A 27,991-nucleotide genomic window follows, 5' to 3' on the forward strand; every position below is an offset into this window, starting at 1 on the left:
TTCCAATCCAAGGGTCACGGGTTCAATTCATGTAATGATAACAGGATTTTTTCACACAACCAAAATAACTCCCTAAAATTTCAGAATGAAATTTAGTCTGTAAAGCATCTTGTGTGTATGTTTATCTTGGGAAGGGACTGCCACTTAGAAAATTAGATTAAGTTTGCTGTTTGGCATATTCTTACCCATTGTGAAAACAGCAAATATAAATATTTCCTGTTTGGATTCTCTGCAGATATTATTCTCCTGATGACGATTGAAGCAACTCAATCAAAAAGACACAATACTCAACTAAAACAACAGTTCTTTTCAGAACAATCCAAGTATCCAACCTTCAAAATACATGTAAATAATGAGTGTTTCTTTTAAACTTAACATTGCATATTTGTATGCAAGTCACCTGTTAAATGGATCAACTGTTTTTCATTTTTAAACCAACTTTTTTGTCAACATACCACAGATATACTACTCAAATTATTCAACTTCAAAACTACACTCCACATAGAAATGTCACATTTCTTTTAAAAAAATGTGTCAGATTTAAGGGTTATGCTGGACTAGACTTCCAAAAAAATATTGAAAATCAGGACGTGTCATTCATATTACATTTTTCACTATAATGGCCTAAGAAAAAAGAACGAGGGGTGTAAAGATGACAAATATGTTGCAATAATAATGGGTAAAATATCATGACAATATACATGAACAAAGAATAAAAAAAATCATTAGACCAATAAAAAAAATTGTTGGCCAGGTTTTGGAAAAATCCAAAAAAATGAGTAGGTCTGTCGGAAAAGTTTTTTTTTTTTAATTTTATTTATTTTTTCACCAAATACTGTTTATGCCTAAAAAGTAGAAAATACACAAAATACAATAAAGACCATTTTTAAATCTATATTGAAGAGCGAAACGATTGAATAACAATGTCGCATTGCCTACCGTCGCAAGATAGGCCTATTTCAAGCTTTTTAGCTCATTAAAAAAATACTTTTCGATGTTAAAAAATAAAATAAAATGCCGACTCTCAGTTTTGAACATTTTGGATTGGTCAGGCGTGGCCAACACAATAGTTTTTTTATTTGGCCTTATTTAAAATCTGTTAAACCTATTTAAAAAAATTTCTATGATCTATTAATTATCAATTCAAGTAGTAATTTTTTTAAACCAACCCCCAACACTACTTCCTACTGCTGATATCTTGGAGGTAAAATTATTGAGATTTCGTTGTTTTTTACATGGCTCTCCTTGTAGCAAATCTCTTGAGTGCCTTTTCCTAGATGCGTTTTTGTATCTAAAATCAGTTTGCTTGTTGTTTTCCTTTTGGTACCAACAGTTAGAATGAGCCCCACATTCATCAAACCCAACTGTATCTGGATCCGAAATACCCCAACGCCCGTCAGAAGTAACAGTTTTGTCAACACAAGTAATATGATGAGCGAGCAGTGTGTTAGGTTTGCTATCCATTGAATTTGATTCTGATTTGTTTGATGCCACTACTATACCCTTTCGCTTTTGTTGGCTGGAACCACTCTTTCCAGGACTTGGTGTTAGCGTCTGTTTATTCTTTGTGTTTTTTCCTATGTCATCTGCAAAATTTGGGATTCTCTGTGATCCACTCTGAGTGCTTTTAATTCCAGGGGATTTCTCAATCAATTGGACCTACAAGTAATATTAAAAATTTGTTTAAATTCTTTAGTGAAATATATTCAAAACATTTCATTCACATGTTAGTTGACAGATGTAAATAAATCTAATCGCAAACCTAAGATTATTTTTACCTCCGCTAAAGAAGGTCATATATCCATCGCTGTCTGCCTGTTAGCATGTTTACGCAAAAGCTAACGAATGGATCATTATAAAATTTAGTGAAATCGTACATAATAAAGAGATGATTAAATTTTGGGATGAAAACGTCAAGGGACAAGGTGACGGAAATTAAATTTTTTACTCTAGAAGGTATAGAACGAATCGCCTATTAAACACAGTCTGTGTATTGTTTGGTATATGGAACAGGGCGGAGGTATGCACTACTGTATATGGAGTAGCTGTTCTAGTTCTAAACGACTCGTAAATCTAGTTGAAAGAATTGATGTTTTACTATAATACTGTCACTTAGGGATCAATGTTTTACTACTGTAAATTTAAGGGTCTGATGTGTTAATATTTCAATTAAAGATTGATGTTTTACTATAATATTGTCACTTAAGGACTGATATTTCTATAATATTGTCACTTAGAAATTAATGTTTTACTATAATATTGTCGCTTAGGGATTGATGATTTAATATTATATTGGCAATAAGGGATAGATGTTTTACTGTAATTATTATCACTTAGGGACTGACGTCTTATTATAATATTGTCACTTAAAAATTATGATTGTCAATTAGAGATTGATGTTTTAGTATAATATTGTGACTTAAGATTGATGTTTTATAATAATATTGTCACTTTAAGAGATTGATGTTTTACTATATTTATGTTGTCATTTAATTATGTTGTCACTTAATAGGGATTAATGTTTTACTATAATATTGTCACTTAATAGAGATTAATGTTTTAATATGATATTGTCAATTACAGATGGATTTTTACTATAATATTGTCACTTAGGGATAATATCTCTATGGGCTGAGGCAGAAACATTTATGGTTATGTCATCTCTACATGCACAAAAATAATATATAACCTTTTACATGAAATATACCCATAATTCTGATGATGAACATACCTCATGATTTATGCACCGGAATTGCCATAACCAAGATGGATTGTATAGAAATTGTCGTAAATCAAAACGATTATCGTCGGGACTGTAGGATTCAGCATGGTAGGATGGTGTCATTACGGTCATTTTGTGACGATTGATTGAGTATGAGCGGAAAAAATGCTTCACTTTATCGGCAACCTAATGAACAACAAGATTACAAAACTGTTTGTAAAAATAACATACATACAATATGTTTGAATTGGTCAATTCAAGGAATAGACTGGAATCTGGAAAATAGTTGCACACCCTGTCAGTGACCCAAGAATATTTCTGTACCAAAATTATTTGACAATTGATCTTGTTTTTGGCGTAAATAAAAACAAACAAAAATATGACAAGGTTGGCAAACAACTGCTTTAAATTAGGTATGAATTGAATAAATCCTGAGCTGACAATAATTAAGCCAAAACCGACAGCATATTTAAGTGGTAACTTATTAAGGAAACCTGTTGTAATAATTCATCTCATTCTGATTGTACAATCTTGGAAATTTTCTTCTTTAAATATATGGAAATGTGTGTCGGAAATTGTTAAATCATGCACAGTTTTCTTGTACTTAACGTATTTTGTATCATTTACCTATTGCTCCCTCCACTCATTATTCCCTTCCTTAAAATGAAGGTAATAAGTACTATAAAAAATTTAAAAAAATAAGATCTGCCAAAGTATTGAAAGTTTATACAGTAAAAACCACTACACAAAACCTAATAAAGAGGATCATTCTATCTTTCGATTTCAGCAATATTGGCATTGTGATTAGGCAATCCTTGGTGAATTGCTGTTTTATCAAATAGAGCTTAAAACATTGATTTTGTATGCATTAGACAGGTCTATACAGCATTTTTTTGGTCTTGCATAAATATCATAAAAGTCTTGTATGTATGTTGTATGCCATACAAAACCTATTGTTGTTGATAAAGGTATCAATCAATGTATATTACTTAATCTTTTTTTAGAAAACTGTATTGATATTCTATTATAGCAAGTGGTATTTTATATTCATGCAACTTGACTGATTATGCACCTGATACAATTATCTGAAAGGAACAATAAAATTGCAACCTGAATTATAATTACATGTACATGAATTTTTTATTGAGCCAACATGACATTCATCAAACACAAGCAGATAAAGCATTTTAAAACTTGCCTGAGATGGTGTAACAGTGTCCTTCCATTTATGCACAAGCTTGAGAAACATACTATAGGGTCCACATAGAGACATCTTACGAAGACGTCCAAACAATGACAGTTCTTCATACGTCATTCCCATATCCATCTATTGTTTTAAAAAAATGATTTAAAAAAACTGTTTTACATTTAAAAGCGAGCAAACTATCAAGAATACATTATTGTCATCGATCAAACAAGTAAACAAAAAATGTGTTCATAGAGTAAGAATATATGCAGAATAAATGCAGCTAAACATAAAAATAACAACAATGACAATGGGAGTGATGACAACAAGAAAATATAACTAGATTTAAATTACTCAATGATGAATTTTAGGTGATTCGTAGGGTACGAAAGGAAATTTTGAAATGTTTAAAATGGCCTGAAATGTGCTTTAAACTAGTCAAAAAGTGATCTGGAGAATTTCAAAAATCAATACACGTGCGCACACAGACAGTAATGGCACACGAAGCAGACGCTTGATATGAAGTATATTCGTGTCAGTGTTGCAAACCAGTCTGCCGTCCTCTGGCGGGAGTCGGCATGATAAATCACAGAATTTTACAAAGATTTGAAGGAAGAAAATAAGGGGGGGGGGGGAGGCAGAAAAAACATTCATTTGGACAATGATGACATCATCAAAATGAAAATGGAGGACACAATTATGAAAGGAAATTGTCTCGGCTATAATACACTGACACTTTGGAGATGATTGATCAAGGATAAGTGAGATACGGTCAAATGCGTATAACAACAGTTTTTTAAATTCAGATGGCAATATAATGAGTCACAATATCCGATTACCCATAATGATCTATACAATCATATCTACAAACTCATGTCCTTTCAGAATATGTAATAAAAACTTGGCGGTCACCATGCATCCTAAGAAGCTATAACTGATTTAAAATGCAGTAGGCATGATTTTGGCATATTTTCACTGTAGGTCAACACTAACGAGCGCCCGGATTCGTATGTTTGATGCACATGTATGGCATTGTTATTGGCCCTAAAATGACTGAAAAAAGCTATGAAATTTGTGAATACAATATCAGCAACTCCAGATATGTAAAAAAAAAATGTAATTATACCTTACGTACATGCTGTGCGGGTAAAAATGTGTGCACAGCACTAAAAATTAGAAAAAATTTATGAACTATACAATAAAACAAACACAATAAGATGTAACAGAGTTATTAAAAAAACAAAGAAGACTACACTTTTTGGGACTCTTAAATCTGGATCATAACGCACCAGCACTAAAGGCATTGATAGAATATAGCCGGCCAGTCAGTAGACTTGTAGGCAGACCAGTAATAACATGGATAACAAGAATAAAAAAGGAAATAAAGGGATTTTAATTAAATGTTTGATCTATGCACTTTATCGCATCAGATCGAACCAGCTGGAAAGAGATATTGATGTGCAATGCTAGGAGACCCAATACATGGATGACGATGATGATGAATTAAACATTAAATTATATTAAAACAAAAAATGTAATTCTTGGCAGTAACATGAATTGCAACATACAGAATATAATTAACTCTGTAATATACTAACCGATGCACACAAGACAAAATTTTAACAAGCATTTTTTGAGATATTTTTATGAAATAATTGTCGTCTTCGCACGAACGATTTATCGCATCAGATCGAACCAGGAGGAAAGAGACATTGATGTACAATGCTAGTAGACGCAAAACATTGATGATGATGATGATGATGATAAATTAAACATTAATTTATATTAAAACAAAAACTGTAATACTTGACAGCAACATGATTTGCAATGTACAGAATATAATTAACTCTGTAATATAATAACCTATTCACACAAAACAAAATTTTAACAAGCATTGTTTAAGATATTTTTACTTAAATAATTGTCATCTTCACACAAATGAATTAAGGCCTGTCTAGACTATCAAAATTGATTTGACAAAAGATGCGACATGCCTGAATATGGTCATGATGACATCCATGGACATATACATAGGCACATCATTACTATGGGCATACAACTGTTTCTTGTCAAATAAAATTGATATGCCGACATAGATACGTAAAAGCCGAATCTTGTGGAATTGAATTTATTTCGTTTCAATATAAATACATATAAAATACAATCATAAAAGATGCTGGAACAAGAAACACATTAAAACAGAGATAAAACCCTATGAAAACAAATGAAAAATCATGATTCAATAACATTAAAATAATTGTAAAAGTGTTTAATCAATAATAAACCAAAGCACAATTTACATTAAAATACTAATAGAAATAACATGAAAAAGGATTAGCACACAAAAGATGTCATCAAACGATCCTATCAAGAGGGGTCCTTACAAATATAAAATATCAATAATGAAAACATTTAAAACTTGAAAAATATATATACCTATACATGAATAAAATATTACGGGGAAGGTTCTTCTAGGTTAAAAGCAGTCAGTTTAAGATTTTTACTATACTATGCATATTTAAAATTTCTGAGGTTATTACATTCTTTAACATCCTTTGGAAGACGGTGCTAAATATCTAGAAGTGTTACAACCATCGGGGATGTATGTTTTTCTTAAGCCCTGTCCCAGCGGTGGCACTAGAAATTTGCCGACAAGGGATCTGACGTGTCCAACGGAGGGGTCCGAACCAAGGCGACGACGAAGCCTCAGCTGAACTCAATGGCCTGGTAAAAAAAATCCATGTTAGGGTTCATGGGGAGGGTTTTATGTCTTAATTTGATCATAAATGTGCTTTTAGACCACAGTATTAGGGATTGCAATCAAAATAGCATTATTTAGATAGGTAAGTTAATATTTTTTTAAATTTTTAATAAGGCCTGTCTGAGCAAATTCCACCTGCCCTTGTTGGTGCCACCACTGCCCCGTCTAGACTACCAAATTTGATTGACAAAAACATTTGACATGCCTAAATATGGTCATGACAACACATCATGATCCAATATAGGCACATCACATCTATATAAGGCACACAACAGTTTTTTGAAAGAAAATTTTATAATCTGGACAGCACTTTACATGGATACATTACAATATTTATTGGATAACACTTTTATTTTTTCTTGTGGGAATTGGGTGCTTGATTTGAACCCAGGATCAACTGAGACCATGCTACAGTTCTTCTCCAAGTGGAAAAAAGCTAAACTTATTGCTACTTCAAACATACTGCAAAAATCTTCTAGCTTTGTCAAACTGACAACATGAACACAACAAACGAGTATTATTAAAAACAAAGAAGTTTTATATAGAGTAACAAAAAGCCTACAGCATACTGAATTATTAAATTTAGATTTTAATATTCAAAATTATCTGTTATGGACATGAAAATGAAGAAGAAACACAATTAACAATATTTCAAAAAATCAATAAAAATGATAAAATTGTAATTTATAGTTTTGATCCCAAAGTATGTAGAATGAAATCAAAAGGAGGATTTTCTAATTGTATGTGTATAACATAACTAAAGTACACTCACTTCATCTGTTTGTGCTATTTCTCCATTAGATAATGGTTCAAGCTCAGCAGTTGGGGGTGCTTTAATTATACTGAAAAAAAATAAAACCAGGTCAATCATACACATAATGAAACCAAAGCAAATCTTTTGTTTCCTAGGCCTGGGGGCCTCAAAATCTTTACCTTAAACCGCATGGACAGCTAAAATGAGTAAAACAACATTATATTTTTTTTTTTGCCTCATAATCTTTAAAAAAAAATGTTGCTAGGGAAAGTAGTGAAAAAACTTGACTGGACTTAAGGTCTGTTTTAAGAATATGAATGTGTATTTTGATTTGTATGGGAGTGTTGTTTTACCCTACCTGACATTTTACAGTAGTGAATACCTGCTATGATATTTTCCTGACACAAACACACATCAAAACAGTATTGCAGTACCCCCTGCTACTTTGGGTTTGGATTCAGCACTAATCACAAAGCACAAGCTCGGTGGTCCAGTGGTTGGAAACCAGGCTATTTATCTGGAGGTCTTGGGTTCGATTCCTACCAGAAACACTTGCGATTTTTTTTCTGCAAGTATTTGGGAACGTATCGAATACTCATTACGATACATGTCAAATAGGGCAAAACCATCACTCCTACTACATGAAAGTACTAAGCTATAGTACTCTACATAAAGAATTTCATGAAAGACGGCCAAATAAAATAGGATTACCTGTCTAACGCAGTAAGATTGAATTTATCTTTGGCATAGAGGATAAAACCCCTAAGATCGGTTTTACTGATTCCACCAATCGGGTTGATGTCAGCGCTCGAGCAGTCATATTTTGTCAGATAGCCACGCAAACTAGAAGAAATCATTAAAAGCAAGAATAAAGTTAAAATAATATGTTATCATTTTAACACAAATCTATGGCCATTTAATCCTACTGGCATCTAGGAATATATATTCTATACAATGTATCTTAGAAGTTGCGGTGCCAGCAGTGTGTCTGTTGAACCAGCATTAAAAGTCGGTGTAATTGATATGAAGAGAGCAAAGATAAACATGACATCACAATAGAAAATAAGCTCTGCCCCTAGAATGCATGCAGATCCATGCTTAGGGAGTATTTCAGGTCTCTCTGTGATGTCTTTTTCATAAATGGATATTACACGGGTCACTAATAATCTACATAAGATGCACCTTCATATGAACGCAATACAGAATTGTAACATTTAATTCTTCTCTAGAATGTGTCCTTATACAGTGGCGGATTCAAGGGGGGGGGGGCCCAGTCAGCCCAGGGCCCCCACCCCCAAAAACTTTTCAAAATTTAATACAAAATTGAGAAAATAAGAAAATTTGATTCAAATTTTGAGTCTAAGGGTGCCATTTCTGGCTATCTAGAGGTGCCATAATCATAATTTTCTTACCTCAGCCGCAACCATGGTGGGGCTTCAGGAGTTCACATTGTTTGACATATGTATTGACTATATCCTATCTTATATAATCATAAATAAAAATTCAGAATGATACAGATTTAAGTTTGTCTGTTCACACAAAAGATCTTCAGCATACCATTCATCCACATTGCCTGATCCCAGAACTAGCAAACCACCAGGGCGACCTTTAGACCAGAGACTCAGCTGAGCAAGGAAATATGACATCACCATCCTACTGCGAGCCTTTGGTAGAAAAAAAAATTGAATTATATATTTACGATTTATTTACTTAATTTTTAAATTTTGAACCATATATTTACAAGGGGTGACCCCACCAGTTAACCTTAGTTGTTTGAAGTTAATATTCAGGGCTTGGAATTTAATGAGTGTAGGGGATTGTCTCCCGATGCACTGACCAATCACTACTGGAAGAACCCCACAGGAAATAAGTCCTCAAACTTAAGTGTGTTATCCTTGGTGTTCACACCCAGAGGCATATCTAGGGATGCAGGGAATACACCCACCCACCAACCAAAAAAAAAAACCACCCTTCTCCATTTAAAATGTCCGAAGCTAACAAATCATGCTCAAGTTGTATTAAAAATCACCATATTTTGTTACATAGTGCCCTCTCCCTTAATCACCAAGTCCCCCACTCACAATCCCCCCCCCCCCCCCCTCCCCCCTACTATTAGTCCTCCCATTTCAAGTCTCCTATATAGATATGACATTGTTTGCACTGAAATATACAGTATACTGTAAGCTTTAAAACAAACCCTGGGAATGATTTGATGTTGACTGTTTTCATATTTCCTTTATTTTGTAAATAAAATAAAACATCACCTGAATATTTTGAAGAGCTAAGTTCTCTCTTGCACATCCACCATGACATTTGAACTGTGGCTCCTTCCCTGTGGCCTCAACGAAAATGTCTGTTGCTGCTTTGACCATTGTATCAATTTTGATGGACTTATGATCACTAAAAAATGAAGTAACAAACTACAAATTACAATTAATACAAATTATTTTAGTGACACAAAACCAATGAATTATACATTCAACTTGAAATTAACTTTCCTGTGATAAACTTGCAGCTGACAGAAGAGAGAAAATTTGAAAATCATAGAAAAAGCAAATTTTAGTAGTAAATCCTTGCCGAGCCACAGGATTCATAGAGGCTTAATTGCCATCCCAAAACCAGCATCATTGACCAAAAAAATGAAAATTGACCTTTTGATATAATCTTATTCTCCACATTGTAAGCTTTAAAATGAGAGGTCATTTAGCCTACTGGAATTGACTTACTATTGCTAAAGCTAGTTATGAGTAAAAATATTTAATGGTTTCTCTGTACTAAAGAACCATGGAGGTATTATTGAGATCACTCGAAAAGGCTCCGCGCACGCAGTGCAATGCAAATGAGTCAATATCAGAGCTGCCGCAGTGTGCGTGAAGACTGTATACACGATGTCTTTGAAGTTTAATGTGTTCCCCGCCACCAGAAATAGAACATGGCGGAATAAAGAGCACTTTGTTTTCTCAATGCGCACTGCTTACAGTCAATCACTATGGATGCACCTAAACAGTAAAATTGGAGGGGGGGGGTCAAGCCTTGAGGGCACAGCGAGCAACTAGGTTGGGGGCTGGCGCTTATACACATCTAGATGTGTATAAGAGAGCGGGATGCAGGCCCAAAGGAACCAGAAAATTTGCATTGTAAAAGACAAAATCGAGAGGTTTTACCATGTTAATTTGTTGTCAAAAGATAGGCCTAATACAAACTTTTAAGGTGGTCGCTTACAGGACGTAAATTCATAAGAAAAATTAAACAAGTCGGGAGGGGTGGCCTACGAGAAATATCAAATGCTTAGATAGGGAGAACTGGAGACCGGCCCTTATGAGAGTGGATGTTAAGGGAGGTGATCACTTAACAGGAAGTGGTTGCACGCACAGGGAGGTTCAACTATATTAAATGACTGTTATCCATTTTGAAGTCTTATTTTATTTGTATTTTATGTCTTGTATATAATATATAGATTTATTTTATGTTGGAATTACTGACTCCTGAGTCATAGTGACTTTTATCGCTTTAGTTTTTCCTGACCATTTGTTTCATTGTTTGTTCTAATTTTTGTATTGTTTTTTGGTCGAATAAATAAATGAAATGAAGCCATCCACCTACTCTGGCATTGTAGCTAATGGTATCTAGTAAGAGTATTGACATGGGGAGGGGAGACTGTGGGGATACAGGATTAAGTGTGGAAGGGTGCTGATATGACGTGATGTCTAACCAATAGCAGAGCCAGCGGTGGATCCGGAGAGCAGCCTCGGGGGCATGTCATTCTGTCGAAAACACTGCTTTAAAAACATATTTTTACAGTCTGAAAATGCCATTTCCGGGAATCTAGAGGCATCTTTTTTCCTTTTTTTTTTTAAACCTTTTCCCCAACCATCGTGGGGCTGAGGTATGTGTGCCATTTTTTAGGGTATCGAACTCCTCGTCTTGGAATTCTGGTGCTGTTAAACTACTTGCACATGAGTGAGTTTTTGGGCTCGGAAAAATTCTAGCATTTATAGGGTAGGAGAAACTGGGGTGCAAGTTTGTTTATCCCCCACCCTTCCCTCTTGTTACTGCATCCCCTCATTTTTACAATCAAGGTCTATCATAGTTGATAATAGGCCTACTAAAGAAAAGTTGTAGATCTACAGTATATAAAAGAATGAGTGGGGCTGACACTAAAAATATTGAAAGCACAAAATTTATGTTGGCCCACCGCTGGTCTCTACAGATTGGAAGGAACTGTCCACCAGCTTAAAAAGTTGGATACACGGGCTGCACATAGATGACACTACTTTATTCGAAATATATTTGTTAATTTAGAGGGGGTCAGGACCCCATTGACCCCCTCTGGCTGTGCCCATTCTTCAAGTCAATACATTTATCTTTTAAAATATACCAAACACATTAATATTTTCTGCAAAAAAGAGTTTCGAATTCAATAAAACATTTACATGAGCCTTAAAAGAATAGTATATTTCAACTTGAATTTCCATATTATTGGATATAACTCAAAAATTTTATTTTTAACAGATTAATTATGGAATGATTGAGAATTACAATAAACTAAGTCATTTTAGCGTGAACTAGTGTGGACTATTTGAAAATCCAGGTTTTATGCTGCCTCTCTTTATAGTCAAACCAGTCAATCTTTTAGACAAAATCATAATGAACACAGAGCTGTAATTGCAACAGAAATATTTTGAGGAATTTGTTCCTGAAATATACACAAAATAACATACTAAAAGTCTTAAAAATCTAATCAGGGGAAATTGTTAATTTTAAAGATATTTAATGAGTTAACATCAAATGGTTAACATTGCACAACTGCTGTGCTGAAGCATATAAAAGGCTTTTGTTGCCAAGTTGTTGTTACAAAAAAAATGTTAATAATAATCAGATCCAAAGGAAGAACAGGACAGCTGGCCTACCCTTGAATCTTCCTCAGATTTGGACCCAGAGATGAGAAAACCATTTTCACTTTTCAAAAATTTTCCTTTTGGATATATTGAGATAGTTTTATAGGATTGGATGTCATTGTCAGGCGATTTATTTGTAATAAAATTAAGATGGGCAGTGAGTATTACAAAAACAAACTTAGGCCAAGATAATTGACAACAAGAAAATATAGAAGCTACTTATAGATCAATTAAGCCTTGAATAGATGAAAAAAAAACAATTTGAAACCAAATTACTTCTTCATTATAGAAGAAAATTAGTACTGTACTGCAAGTGTAGAAATGCATGCTGATGTTCAGTAAGTATGTATAAATGAAGTTCAAGATGATTAATTTTTGGATTCATTATAGAGTAAAAATTACTCAATGCAACCCAATAAATTTTTATTAGAAAAATAATTACTGTATTTGTAGAATGTAGTGCAAAGTCAATAAACACAAGTCTATAAAAATGTCATTCCTGGTAATTTCAAATACAAAGAAAAAAAAGTATTTTTGGAGCGTGCAAGCATCATATCATCTTATATAATCAGTGGTTTTTGGAATGAACAAGTTCTTTGTCCAATGTTAAAGTCAAAGGACAAGGTCAATTCACATAAACTAATTTGTTTTTTACACTCAAGCATGAAAGAAAAATAATAGAATTGCCCGTACAGTACACAGCCTGCATATTGCTTGGTATATGGTCCAGGGCAGAGGTATGCACTCTAAGGAATAACTGTCCTAGTCTTTTTAATGTAAAATAAATTTGAAACTAACACGTTGACTGCCAGACCTTTTTTTTAGGTTCCTTCCTATGTGAGGGAACAAGTATACATATTACAAACATACTTTTTTTAAATATCTATCTATCATATCATCAAATATGGTGCATCTAATAAATTGGCGGGAAAATATTAGGGGGCGAGTAAACTCGTCGACAGCACTGTGACAGCATTTTTATTGTCTCTGCCAAGTGCGATTTTTTACATGGGTTGGTATATGTTCAGAGGCCAGCAATATAACACAACAATCATACATCCGTTATTTGCACGTTATCGTCTAGGTGTATCTTCCCCGAACTACAGCCATTAAGTCTGTGGTTTATACAATGTATAACAAAGAAGTAATAAACACTAGAATGTTACCCAAATTTTAACAAGTATAGTCGTCTCTAGCGCCCTCAGCAACATTTTGTGAGACGAGTATACTCGTCGCTGGCAGCCAACATATTAACATTTTACAGTGACATACAAATTATTAACTTTAGTACATAAAAATTATTGAATTTAAACCCAGAGCAAGAGATTTGAATACAAGCACCGAAACTACAGTATGGTACAGCAAGTCAATGAAGACAAACAACTCAATGAAATGGCTAATGATCATCAAGAATCCCACTGATGAGCAAATAAAACCTCATTACATTTTTTAATGACCAATTACTCACAATATTTATTATATTAACAGTTATTAGTAATGATGTAATCATTTTCATTTGCACAATAATTTTCCTATCTCTGAGAAGGCACTAGTGCATGGTATTTTTTTTCACCTTGTGTGCAAAAAGCTCAATACTGGGGTGGAATACATGACAATGAATATTTCATTGCTAGGCCAAGCTCTCAACTGTAACGTACACAGCAAACATAACAAATCTGTATAAATTTGTACATACTTTAAGTATGTATATGTGTATGTTATGTACAATACATTGTATTACAGTATTAGAAAACATTTAAAAAGTTAATCTGCTTATAATAATAATAAAGAAAATATTATTTTTGTTAAACTGCAATATTGTTTTTGATATGGCATAATGTTTATTTATAATTTTTAACTGATTATATTGTTGATGTGTTTCAATTTAGTAACGGGGTGTTCCATTTACAAGCATATGCTTCTGGAATTTCAACTTTTCTTTGAATGCTAAAATATTTTAATATTATCTATGATTATTGCTATGATTTTTCTATTGATGTTTAAAGAAAATAAGAAGATGTCATTGTCATTGTAAATCTATAACAAATGTCTACCTGGATGTTAGCCTAGTTAATACCTAATAAACTATTCATCTTCGTCGTATGCCAAAGATTGTCAGTAGGAATTAATACTAGCAAATCATTCTCATACACACATAAAAAAAAAAGACATATATTATATCTTGTGACAAGTAGAACAACAAACATTGCCTGAAAGCCAAACGAGGTCTAATTGCTTATCTTATGTTTTAAAAACCTCAACATACCAATATTATTTATTTATCAGGGTATTTAACGTCTTTCCTTTAGGTTACGAAGCACTGTGTTTTTTCTACCACATTGAGTCAACAAGCTTAATGTTGCTGCAGTAATATGACATGGACAATTCTTACCTTCCTATCTGATTAGCCAGCATCCGCGCCCGTGTACAAGTCTCCATGGAAGAGTTGACGCTTCCCATGTAGCATGTTACAAAAATCCGACTGGCCAGTTCTCGTGGTTCTATTGGGATGTAGCTTGCATCACCAGTGACTTTTTGTACATCCCGCAAAGCTTCCAAATCTTCAAAGAAAATATGAAATTTTAATATGTATATTTGTATACACATTAAATGTATATTCAAGCTGAAAATAAAATTCAATACATTTGAATTATTTATTTTTTTTATGCACATTAATAGCTTATAATTAGAATTTTTTTTAAATCCCATCAATACAGACACATAGAAAAAACAATTTACATTCATTATAAAAGAGTAAAAAACTTGAATCGTTGGAGGTGGATAGGTTATTTTGTATTTTTTAATTTTAAAGTATTTTTAATGTTGTATTTAAAAGTTTCAGGTTTGTCAGTTTTCACAGCAATGGGTACATTCATTCACATTTTTTTTTCTGCGACATTTGGATGGGCTTCTTTTCGAGATGGGCTAATTTCTTAGGCTACTTTTGCAAAGAAAATAGGTGGGCTTTTTTTCAAAATGAATGCTGTAAATTTTGGGAATTACTACTATAAAGCAATAAATATGGCCACTGTAACATCAGGCTGTTTCACTGAGTGTATTAACCAGCATCACCTAAACTACTGTATAAACCAAGCATATTTTAAATTTATTTTGTTTGTTTGAAATTCATGTACAGTGTATATAGTGTACTATCTCAAAAAGAAGCCCATGCTATCTTGAAAGAAGCCCATGGGTTTCTTTTCGAGGCTACCTTTGCAAACTAAAGAGGGGAACTTCAATAGAGATGGGCTTCATCTCAAGCCCATTTATTGGCTTCTGCTTGAGGTTTTACGGTATAACACACAAGAATATATCTGAGCAAACCTCAACAACACACCTGATCTAATACTCTGTTAATTAAGGTTTATACAGTAACATCTCTTCATTACGAGCTTACAAATTTATGAAGTCGATTTGTGACGATGACGTCATTATGAGCAACATTTTTAACTACAACAAACACTTTTATTAAATTGTACTTAAAAATAATATAAAATGTTACATCAGCTAAGAAAGAAATCATTTAAACCAATAAACTGACATTCGAAAGAAAGAATTTTCAATTGTTTTCAGCAGAAATGTCAATTTAGGTTTATAGAGTAACATCTCTTAATTACGAGCTTACAAATTTTATGAAGTCGATTTGTGGCGATGACGTCATTATGAGCGAACATTTTTAACTACTAAACGTTTTATTAAATTGTACTTGTATAAAATGTTACATCAGCTAAGAAAGACAACATTTAAACCAATAAACTGACATTTGAAAGAAAGAATTTTCAATTGTTTTCAGCGAAAATATAATCCAGTTTGAGCCGTGTGTGCTTGTTCAGACAGCTACTGTATAGGTATAGAAAATCTCTTTTGTTCATTGGCGCGCTATTTCAACGCTACTTTGCTGTAAATCTCATTATTCGTACTTACTTCCATCAGCAACTGATTTACAAACCAAATGACACATGGACGCTACGAGGCATGCTGTAGATGAACTATCAATTCCTCCACTTAAAGGTAAAAAGAATCCACCCTAAAACAAAACAAAAATGTAATTTTCTTAAACTCGTATCTAAAAAACTAACACAGTAAAGTTTTCAATTTCACTTACATTCAAGAAACCTTCAAGAAAGGAGAAGTGATACAGTGATACAGTACAATATTAAAATCAAAGACACATACAGTATTTAAACATTTTAGTAAAATATAATAAAAATAAATAACAAGAATTTAAAGGACAACTCTCTTTTCGGAGTTACTGTGTTTTACAAAAATAAAGGGTTTCACTTGATTTAATTTAAAAAACTTAATTTACAAAGCTCTATAAAAGGCCCCTTTTCTGGTTTTTTTTAATATTCAGGAAAGTTTCATTCTGTAAAACAATTAAATATACCACAAATACCATGTATATTGCTTTCAGAAACTAGCATTTAAAATTACAAAGGTATGTATTATAAACAGATATGTAAATATAGAGAAATCATTATGCAATTTGCAAAATAAATGTTTATTCTTTTGCTGTTGTGGGACACACTGCATAGTCGCTAAATCCATCTCCACTGTGTGTGATTGCTTGACGATGGGACACCATCTGCTGCTTGTCGGTGGCATAAATTCACATTAAAAAAAATCTCTCATGCAAGTTTATAGAATTGCATTATTCTGCATAGTGCATATGCAGTGTGTGCCTTACTTTCGTTTAACAATGATAGAAGCAGTAAATTTGATACATGATTTCAAGATTATGTATTTATTTTAAATTGAACTTTTTTAATGATACACCTGATGAAGCTAGTATCGACTACTAAGCCCTGCACAATGCATCAGCTGTGTCAGCAGACAATATTCTAAGATACCACGACACAAGAACTTACTATACACATTGTTTTAAATGACAATCATTTCCAAATTCTGCCGATGATCAGGCCTAAAAAATAAATTGTTGGTTTGCCCTTTAATGCTGAAAATTGAAATTGTATAGAGGAGACGGACGCAAAAAAGTTTTTTTTTCTCCTGTCACCAAAATTATCATATTAAATCGCAATGCTTGCAATTAAGCCTGTCTCACTATTTGTTTTTCAAAAGGTACAGTATTCATCAGACTGAATAAAAATAACTCATAATCAATATTTTGCAATGAATTTAGGCCTAGAATGGTGATACCTTACACCAGACATCAAACTTAGACAGCTTTCACACAAAATTGAGAAAAATTAAGATCACTTTTTAAAATTTGTGACCGAAAAAAAAAAAAAAAAAAAAATTTTTTTTAAATGCTGCCCCAATTTTTCAGACAAATGCAGACAAAGCACACTGAGAAATTTGTCTGCTGGCTTTTTAAGCTCGATCTACACTATCAAATTTTCTTAGACAAAAAACTGCCCATATATAGTCATAATGTGCCTATAATATGCTCATTATGTGATGTCATCATGAACATATTGACATATCGCAAGTGTTTGTCAAATTGAATTTGATAATCTGGGCAAGGCTTAACTTTAAGTGGAAAACACAGCTTTGATTCAATACCTGCTTACTCCTTCGTAAGTAATCCCAAAGCCAACAAGCTGGGCCTAGAGTGATCTCCTCCTCTACTGTGTGGTATCTGTAGGCAATATGTTCAGTTGTTGGAAGTAAGTGATCTCCAGGCCTCGACAGAGAAAACTCAACAAAAACCCTTGGATAGCTTTCAGATCGAGCAGCCTAAGGTAGAAATTATATTGTAGCTCAATAAGCTAAACAGTTAGACATAAATGCATTTAGCAACTTTTAAGGAATAAAAAAAAAAAAAACAATTTAAATGTAAGGAGGTATATAAGAAAGTAGTCTTCTGATAGGAGCACGAGTATACTGCAGGAACTAGGTCAAAATTACTCTAAACATAGTTCATTATCAGAGAAGCTGCAGCTATCAGCCATTGGTCATCTGTCAACACGAAGGCCCAATTACCAACTCTCTGATATTAGTTGGATAGGTAGTTGGAACGCAAACTCATGATGAACCTTAACACATTGCTTCTTACAGAGGAATTCGACCACCAAAGCATCTGTGCAAGTACAGTATACTAAAAAATAAAAAATCAAATCAAAAAGATAATTTTGTAAAACAAATTAGAAAAGATATAGATACCTGCTTGGAACGACTGCTGATTTCAGCTTTATAAGAGCGTACATCTTCTAAATCCATGGTAGCTACATCCACTTCCTATTACAGAAAAAGTTTAAAACAAAAAAACAATAATATTATAGTCGCAAAATAGTTTATTTAAAAATGAACGTTTATAAATAATATAATAATATATTATATTATTGTTTATATTATATAATGTAATATTATATTATTGTTTATAAATGTTCATTTTTAAACAATAATATAATATTAGAATAAAATAGTGCAACAAAATGTTAATGATTTTTACCAATTTATAAATATTATTAAAATATAAAAACCATGTGTACATATTGTAAAATGGTCATAAAAAAAACTATAAACAATTTGTGCTAAAGTTAGGAGTCATTTTAAGTTTCTACCTACCACTTCAGAGATGCCAAACTGATTGCCAACGACTACTATGTTTCCGTTGATGCATATACAAGATCCTCCATCGTAGTACACACGTTCTCCATCACAGCCACGGAGGTTTGAATATACATATACGCCACCACACTGGTACAAAATAATTAAAGAAAAATACAATTACATGCTAAAATATATTTTCAGTTAGATATGGATAGTTAAAGCAAAGTTAAAATAACATGAGGAAAGACGGAAAAAAGGATGGTAGACTAAGAATGACAGATAAAAAACTGCGAAGATAGGACCATTTTAGTAGACCATAGTAAGAGTGGATGCTGCCAGCAGAGATGCACTAAGTGTTATTTGGTAATTATATACACATATAATATATGTAATATACTTATAAGCACATTTCCTTTAGGTTACAAAGTGCTTTGTTTTCTCCTGGTCATTGGGTCCACATGTGTTGTTGTCATATTGGCGCAATAGCAGGTAACCCTACCAGGTACCCATTCATACTCCTGGGTGGAGGGGAAAACACTAATAAATTACCTTGCTCAAGGACACAATTACACAGTGAAGTATTAACACCCCGACCTCGAGGTTGGGAAACCAAATCGTTCCCGCTGCACCAAACCGCTTCCGTAAGTGAGAAGATTAAAGTTATAGTTAGGCTGACAAACTATTCTCAGTATGTGAACATCTATTAGGCTATACCTTTTCTAACACCAATTTTGTACAGGCAAATTTCAAAACTAGATATGATTCTTTAAAAGCGAATCACCCAATAAATATTAGTTCGTTTCATGCTGCTTTTTCTTTGCAATAGACACATTCTGTGAGGTTTGTTTACAGCTGGTCACTTGACATTTAGTTGGTATTACTACAGAGAATTTACAGTGTGATCAGTGTTTAAGGTATAGGAAAAGATAATGTTATGGTCGCGAAAAACAACCACCCATCATTAATGTGAGAAATAACCGGCAAGGAAGACACTATGATTGTTCAAAATAGTGTTTATTTACTTATTCTAGCATTCAATGTGCTTTGCAATTTATGTGATCTTTCGTAAACAAAGCTAGCCTAGAAATCGTAGCATTTTAAAATCGCAGTTTGCTGATCAAAGACTTGTGCATACTTATAGTCGTAGATATGCAAGGGACTAGGCCTAACATTTCTCACAAAATCTCAATGTTTGGGGCCAGTATCTTTGGAGCATTAGCAAACCATTATGGTGAAATTCTTAATGTCAATTTCCAATCAATTTGGTATAGTTTACTGGCATTCCAACCAACATTATTCAACATCAAATATGTGCTTTACAGTAATTAAATTCAATATAAATTTAGTGCAAAACAAATACAAATTTTGAAATGTACAATGAGAAAAGAAGACACATAAAAACGTCAATAATAAAAACAGTAAAATCCTAAAAAAGCGACAATCTCACAAGGAAGAAAAATATTAAATATCGCATAGTTAAAATTATTAAAATTTCAATTATTACTATAAAACCAATAACTACAATTTATTATTGTTATTATCATTACTATTGCAATTATTATTATTATTACTATTGCAATCATATAAAAATTTATACAAAACATTAAATTGAACAAAAATACAAGAACATTAAATGGAGAAGAAAAAAAAAACATTGCAAGACTGAGCCCAAACAAGGTCTTATGCACTGTCACCATGGGGGGTATAAATTAGGATAGGAAATTTACATAATTTATTTCTTCCCTGGTATATTAAATCTTGGTTCTACCAGTTTTTGAAAACGCCAATATTTATAATAAAGTTTTTTGATCTTTTTGTAGAAACACTCCGAAGAAGCGTCACAATTGATACCCACTTTACGTCACATGACCAACCTAACGGAATATGTCTATTCAGAGCTTATTTCAATATATTGGACAATTACAGTATAAATTGTTTATGGTACCTTCATCATTGCTGTCTTCAGAAGGTCATGTCTTTCAAACTGCTTCCGTAGTTCATGATGACTTCCACTGGCATTTGTGAAGATCTCAACACCATCTAGACTCATTGAAACATGTGGGCTATAAGAAACATAAAAGCAAAACATTGAATGCAAGTCAGCAATAACTGGGCTAAAAATGTCCTTGTATTCACAAGCTTTGGATTTTTTAGACAAAAATTACTTATTGTTTCAAGGTTCATAAAGGATTCAATTGAAAAGGCTGTGTGTGTGCTAGCCATGGAGGATTTCCTGTTCTATGGTTCCATTGCTGATCTGCTTTTTCAGCTAGATAACTGGAATAAGCCACTACAGCAAACCAATTTTCGTAAGAGATGTTTTAACAGTGGGTAGACTGTAGGTCGCCAAATTATTTTGGTGGTTCACAAACTTGACACAAATCACAAAAAAATCAGCTGGCTTGTTGGCATTAAAATACATGAAAACATGTATATTTGTTATAATACTCAGCGTTAAATTTGATATAAAGTAGCGTAAGACTTCACTAATAAGCCATTCCATGCTTCCAAATGTCATTAGTCACCTTCAGATGAGCTGGAAAAGTTCAGAAGAAGCAGTTTAACTGTCGTAAGCCCTAGGCAGTGCCTGTGAAGATACACTTTGTATTTTAAGCAAATTCAAAGTTACTACTGACGATTTACTCTACAGAAGGCCAAGGAGTAAAGTGTGCTACTTATAAGCTTTGGAATAGCTTTTGAAGTAAAATGCACATTATGCATTGGGCAGAGAAGTGCTGTATGGACACTGTCTAAAGTAAAGCCTGCATTTGTACACCTGGTGTAAATTTACTTCAGCTAGAAGGCCATCTGAACATGACTATGGTGATGGTGAACACTTATTTACCATCATTAAAAGACTACACAAAATTTTAACTGATTAACACATACCTTTCAGCCGCCCATAATTCTTCACAGATTTCAGGAGCGATACATGTATCTTGTGTTGATAACACTCCCATACCAAATGGCACACTTTTCTATAGAAAAAAATAATATATAATCCAAATGTTTTTTAACTGGAGTGGAGTTGTATAGATAATAAGGATGCATGATTTCCAATCCCAAATAAGATTTTAGGTTTTCATCACTCATAATAATTTCATGCATTAATTTAGTTCAATTTCTATTCATTTTTTACCATTCATTTTGTTCTACTGCAAGCCTCTAATACAATGTTTGGTATATGTGGCAAAGACAAGCCAAAACAGTCACTCGTCGCAAAAATTGTTATTAATACAGTGTTAAAGAGTAAAATAAGAGCTATGAAATGGTTAAAAAATCATTAAAATCTGACATATCCTTATAAACTTACAAGTGTTTAAACATTAAGCTGTTTAAAGAACAATATATGAGAAATCAGCCTTCAAATTTTATGATTTCGGGCATTTCTCATGCAGAAATTGTCATCAAATCTTTGAAAAGTGTTGTTTTAACATTGCAAATGAGGAAAATAACAGCATACTGTAGCATTATGTATAGATAAATAGAGGTTAGTAAATTGCAATGAAATTAATTTTTTTTAAATTGACATATTCCAGCATTTTTTGGCCATTTTCTCTGAAAACACGTTTTGTGACGAATGACTGGTTTGGCTTGTCTTTGCCACATAAGCTGAAAGAAGAAGGATGAATTCCATTGGAAACAAGGTAGGCCTATCTATTTTTCCTAAGTATCACATGTATCAAAATCTATTTAAAGGGTATGATAATACAAACAATGAAATGTTTTTATTTGTGCAGTGGAAAGAACATTTGCATTTGTTGATGGACTAAATTCTTAAGAAACACAGAAACTTATATACACCCTATGATTAACAGCTTAGTTTATTATTAAATAAAATAAGATAAATTATATAACTGAAATCGTACCTGTCCTGTTATATCCCTTAGAATTTGTGGAAGATAAAAGTCCTCAACTTGTTTGAGTTTACTCCAAGGTGTAAACCAACGAAGCTCTCGATAGTTTCCATGGTTACACAATGCCATTTTTGGTCGGATAAGAAGGATTTTTCTGAAAAGTCAATGGTAGATAATTTGTAGTTAAGAGTAAAGTACAGTATTTAAGAGTATTAAGCCTAGCTTAAGGTAGTTAGGGACATCCTGGGTACGACATTAAACTCCATTCGGTCGAAGCGTCGGCAACTAAACTGACAACCCTCTCAGATATGTCTTCGTGGCTGCTGAGGGGAGGGTGTTTATGGTCACCCAGCAGCAAGATAAACCAACAGCTGAACAAAGGGTGGATGAGCTCCTTGGAGTCAACAGCAAACCATTAATTAGTTCAAGGAATAGGAGTAGTTTAGCCTCATTGTTATTATGATTGGTTTTTAATTCATTGTCACGGACCGCAAACAAATCGCTTTATATAGCACACTTTGCCCTATAAATACAGACATGCCAACCCTACAAGGCCAACTAGAGGAGTCTGAAAAACTTCTGAGCGGAGTTTTGGCAATGTGAGAGGAGTATTCCTAAGACATGGTACCAATGTGATCGGATTGTAAAATGTAACCGTTTTGACTAGGCCCTAGGCCTAGGCAGAAAATTAACACCGCACCAATCGCAACGAGCATACCGTAGGTATGCTCGTATTTTTGATTTCAAACTGACAGGATACTTTCCATTATTAACTTGCATATTTGCGTGTGTTTTAGCTTCTTTTTTGGAGGAAGCTCAACACTACTACTTGTTTTTCAAGCACTGCCTAGGCCTAGATCCATATCGCTCTCATCTGACTCCATTTTCAAAATTGTGCTTTACTAGACTGTTGTTGTTATGAAATCAGTAGACCATGGAGCACTATACAGTTTAGAGTGTAGTGCAACTCTGACATCAATTTGGCCAATGAAATTTGTGTTTTTCGAAATCAGTAGACCGTGGAGCTCAAAGTAATTTTTTGTATACAGTTCGGAGTGCAACTCCGACAGCAATTTGGTCAATGAAATTGGTTTTTTTCGAAATTAGTAGACCGTAGAGTGCGAATTACTATTTCGTATACAGTTCAGAGCACTGCTTTCAGGACGAAATTAAGTGGACTTGTTCTTAACTAAATAATAGGATTATCATTTTTATTCGGAAATGCGTGATTTATTTCAGCTGGCCAAAATGCATAAAAAGGTGAGATTTTCGACCCAAAATCGGAGTGCGGAGTTTTGCTTAAATAAACGGAGTAACTCCACCGAAATTGGAGTGGTTGGCATGTCAGGTAAATATAACATTATGAATTTACCATTTAAAGCTCTGTTCACTTTAACAAGATTTATGAGAAAATTTTTTTTGTGATTTGCTCATGGACATGATAATGTCATATCTCACCAATAATAATATGGGCTAACTACAGTATTTTTTGTATAAGTCGAGACCTTTTTTATTCCTAGTTTCGCGTAATTTTTTTTTTTAAAGATTATCGGAGGAGGGCGGATAAAAAGAAAAATTAAATTTTGTTTTCTAATTTAGCAAATAGTTTTGCCAAAATCATCCAGACGAAGGAGAAAATAAAAATAAAATCTTATTGGTGAATGTAGTTAAAATAGGATGGTTAAATTCTTCAAATGCAATCAGGAAGAAATATACATATCTTAGCTTTGAAGACTTCAAGGCAGCAGAGGGCGTAATAAAAATAAATTAAATTTCCACCTTTTCGTATGTCAGGCGTATGACCCCCACCCGGCCCCCATTTTATCAACGGAATTCCTACTTTTTGCTGCTTTTTATGGTCTTAATAATGCATCAAGCAGGCTAAAATTAAGTCAAATATAGGTCCCATCTTCCAAATAATACTATTTTATGGGCTTTTAAATGTTCATCAAAATTTTATTTCCCTGCATTAATTGCATTTATTCATACTAACAGTTAGTTCATTCATATGAGTATTTAATTTGCATATTACAGACGATTTGAGCATAAGACGACCAACTTTTTTTCGATCATAATTTGCTATTTTAAGTCTTGTCTTATACGTGAGAATAAACGGTAGGTCATTGAGACATTCAAATAATTATTTCTCACTTTTTATTTATGTATTGTTTCATCATTTTTATTTAATATGTGAAAATTCTGAATGCAAAATAAATCAAATCAAATCATTTTGGGCCAGTTGAGAGAAGTTTCAGCTTGAAGACTCTTTATAAATTTTGTATTGATTTTTTTCCCTTGCACATTAGTTACATGTAAATATTAGGTTAAATATAATTATTTGACTTACTTGTTCAGAAATATCACTCTACAGTTATACCTCACATTCTTGTGAACTATCGGCCTGAAAAGTTTAAAACAAGAGTCATGATAAACCATAAACAAAAGTTAGACATACATTTACTAAAAATAACTTAACATAGATGTTAATTTGATATTCTCTTTTATAGTAAAAATTCGGAATTGAATTATATGATAGTGGTGTCTATGTTATTATACAATTGCAATAGCTGGTCTACTAAAGGTATCATCAGGAAAATTGATACTTGTCATAGGTCTCACTTAAGAACCATGTAAAATATCCCAGACAGATTAGTAATAACGAAGTGTTTGTGGTAAACTAGTGTAATAGACATGTGAAAGAATTAATAAGATGAGGTAGTCCATGCTTGGTTATACATTTAGAATGTGCGAGGATACCCCAGCATATACTGCTTATTTGTTACTTGCTGTTGTGCATTATTAAGCAATTAAAAAGGTTGCACAGGAAAGCACCAAAGAAATCTTTTAAGAACACTCTATGGAGATTTAACATCTAGAAATTTAAAGATGTGTAACTCTAATTATTTAGATTATTTAGGTCAGGTTGCTAGCAAAATAGAAATCGGTGGAAAATGTTATTTTAAATCTATGTCTGTCTATGTTCTGTCTCTTATACACATCTAGATGTGTATAAGAGACAGTTACTGCTGTTTGGATTCTTGGATTGGTACAGGATTTACAAAGAAGCGCAGTTTTTAGGACGTATTCCTAATCTGAATGGTATGTGGAATAGTAATATGGGTTAAATACTTAGGTTTGGGGTTTAATTCTAATAATTAAATTTTTTAGCATTTTAAAATTTTGCTTTCTAGTATGTTTTAATACTTACATTCCTGTTTCACAGATGATGTCTTCGGTAATGGGGGATTTCAAAAGCTCTGCAAGAACTTGCAGAGAATGCAGACAGGTGTCTGATTCAAAGAAATGATCTCCACAACCATATCCACTGCAAGAAGTCACAGAAATTAGAATAACATCATATGACGACAATCAATACGATAAAAACAATTTTCACACTTTTTTCCCTGAGATTTGTAACAGGACGTTAGCACCCACCAACGTACAGAGTTAGCTTTTATACAATATCTCTTATTACAACAAAAATGTGTACTTCATAAACTGAAAAATGTGTTATTCTTTCAATTTGATCCTAATCTTCTTGCATGAAAGAACCAAAATGCCATGGTTAGCTATATTTTGAGTCGAATAGTGGTGCTTCAATAATACCTTATTTCAAGCTCTGGTCCTAGCCTGTATCTTGCACCCTTTTCTTTTGCCAACTTGATACCTTAAAAAAAAAAGTAATGGAACTACAGTATTTAGCTAGTGTTTCAGTCACTGCAAATGCAAAGAAGAAAATTAATCATGAAAGAGTAAAGGAAGATAAGCCCTTAAAGCAGGAGTGGGCATAAAAATCAGTTGGAGGGCCAAAGTGAACTTTTGATTTAACACCGAGGGCCACACCCAAATCTGATGTTTCCAGTGGGCTTTTAAAAATCTCCAAGCACTGCTCTTACACCACTTTATTCTCAGTTTTGATGTACTTTTTACATATGATTGGTGTTGGGCCGTAAAAAACAAGGTGTTTTCTAGCCTTGCTTGGCTGGCCGCACACATGGGTTTTTAATTCATTTTTGCGGGCCGTAAAAAATTGCTGTCGTTGCGCACCTGTGCCTTAAAGTTATAATGAGTAAAATGAAAGGAAAAGGAAAAGAAAATATTATAATGAAGGAAAAATAAAAGGATATAAGGTGTAATAAAGAAAAGGAAAAGAAAATATCAAAAGTGAAAGGGAGATTTATTTTATATAAATATATATTCGGTATAAAAAAAAAACATTACTGTAAGTTATAAACAGCAGCCAAGGCTGAAATGGTTTGTAATACAACTTTAGGAATACAAAAACATTTGATGAAAAACTAATATAAAAATCTATAAAAATATAAAAATTATTAAGAGACTGGATGCTAATTAACAGCACATTGTATCTTATCCCATTTTATTTATTTTATTTTATTTCTAGAGTCTCCTGGTGAAGTCCCTGTGTGAACAAAAAGCTAGAGCCAAAAAATTTTTAGGCTAGTCTTAAAAGTGCTGTTGTCATTTCATAAGATTTAACAGTGGAATACTGTAGATAAACAAAGCAAAACAAATAGCTGACATACAGTAGTCCAAAATACAAGACAAACAGCACTTTCGAATAGATTAATAAATTTTATTGACACACAAACTTTTGATCTCACAGTGGTCATCATCAGGAAAATCTGTGGATCACAATATTTTATTGACGAGGCAGAAATCCTGGTTTGGAATTCAAGGATTTGCTCTTAAATAGTTTTGAGTCTTATCTCTCTGAATGAACAATATTTGAATACACGATGCAGTCTCCAGAACGGTAACTAGGGAGCTTTTGATTGGACGACAACGGTAGGACGTAGAACATAATGATGTCACTATAAGGCATCTGTGCATGTGAGAACATTAAGGTCACCTTGTAGAGTAAATTTTGGAATGCTATCTGGCCAAACCTACATAAAATGTAGGGCACCAGGTAGGATTGTCACGCATGAGTGAGTTCGTTCTAGCGTCGTACAAATTGAGAGCTCCTTACTGTTAGTCACAGCATACTCCTCAAGGTTCTGTCCTTGGGCCTGTACTCCTTTCACTTTACATAACTCCAATTGGTAAAATAATCAAGTCCAATGGACTTAATTATCACTGTTATACAGCTGATATTCAGGTTTATTCCTCTGCTAATCCAAATCCGACTGATCTTGCACTGTCTTTATCAAAGGTTCAGAGTTGTATTCTGGAAATCCAAACATGACTTACACTGCAAATTCATTAAAGCTAAATGAATCTAAGACTGAGTTTATGGTTATTGGCTCCACCGTAACCTCAATAAAGTGGGGCACCACAAA

General features: G+C 33.2%; 1 protein-coding gene across 1 annotated transcript in view; it reads right to left on the reverse strand.

The window, feature by feature from the left end:
* Positions 1-1,103: 1,103 nt before the first annotated feature.
* LOC117101738 (glutamine-dependent NAD(+) synthetase-like) overlaps positions 1,104-27,991 on the reverse strand; it is a 35,023-nt gene continuing 8,135 nt past the window's right edge. Inside the window, exons 2-19 of the mRNA XM_033241780.1 lie at positions 26,298-26,358; positions 25,900-26,016; positions 25,039-25,092; positions 22,704-22,845; positions 21,724-21,812; positions 20,780-20,897; positions 18,850-18,981; positions 18,445-18,519; positions 17,845-18,018; positions 16,246-16,348; positions 14,714-14,882; positions 9,688-9,823; positions 8,981-9,087; positions 8,135-8,266; positions 7,442-7,511; positions 3,921-4,049; positions 2,732-2,908; positions 1,104-1,659 (exon numbers count right to left, since the gene is read on the reverse strand). Of these exons, the coding sequence (XP_033097671.1) occupies positions 1,144-1,659; positions 2,732-2,908; positions 3,921-4,049; positions 7,442-7,511; positions 8,135-8,266; positions 8,981-9,087; positions 9,688-9,823; positions 14,714-14,882; positions 16,246-16,348; positions 17,845-18,018; positions 18,445-18,519; positions 18,850-18,981; positions 20,780-20,897; positions 21,724-21,812; positions 22,704-22,845; positions 25,039-25,092; positions 25,900-26,016; positions 26,298-26,358 (2,501 nt within the window). The 3' untranslated portion in view covers positions 1,104-1,143. The remainder of the gene's footprint in view (positions 1,660-2,731; positions 2,909-3,920; positions 4,050-7,441; positions 7,512-8,134; positions 8,267-8,980; positions 9,088-9,687; positions 9,824-14,713; positions 14,883-16,245; positions 16,349-17,844; positions 18,019-18,444; positions 18,520-18,849; positions 18,982-20,779; positions 20,898-21,723; positions 21,813-22,703; positions 22,846-25,038; positions 25,093-25,899; positions 26,017-26,297; positions 26,359-27,991) is intronic.

Source organism: Anneissia japonica, unplaced genomic scaffold, assembly GCF_011630105.1.
Source record: "Anneissia japonica isolate Jap-2015-1 unplaced genomic scaffold, ASM1163010v1 scaffold284833_len178102_cov189, whole genome shotgun sequence".
Classification (NCBI taxonomy): Eukaryota; Metazoa; Echinodermata; class Crinoidea; order Comatulida; family Comatulidae; genus Anneissia; species Anneissia japonica.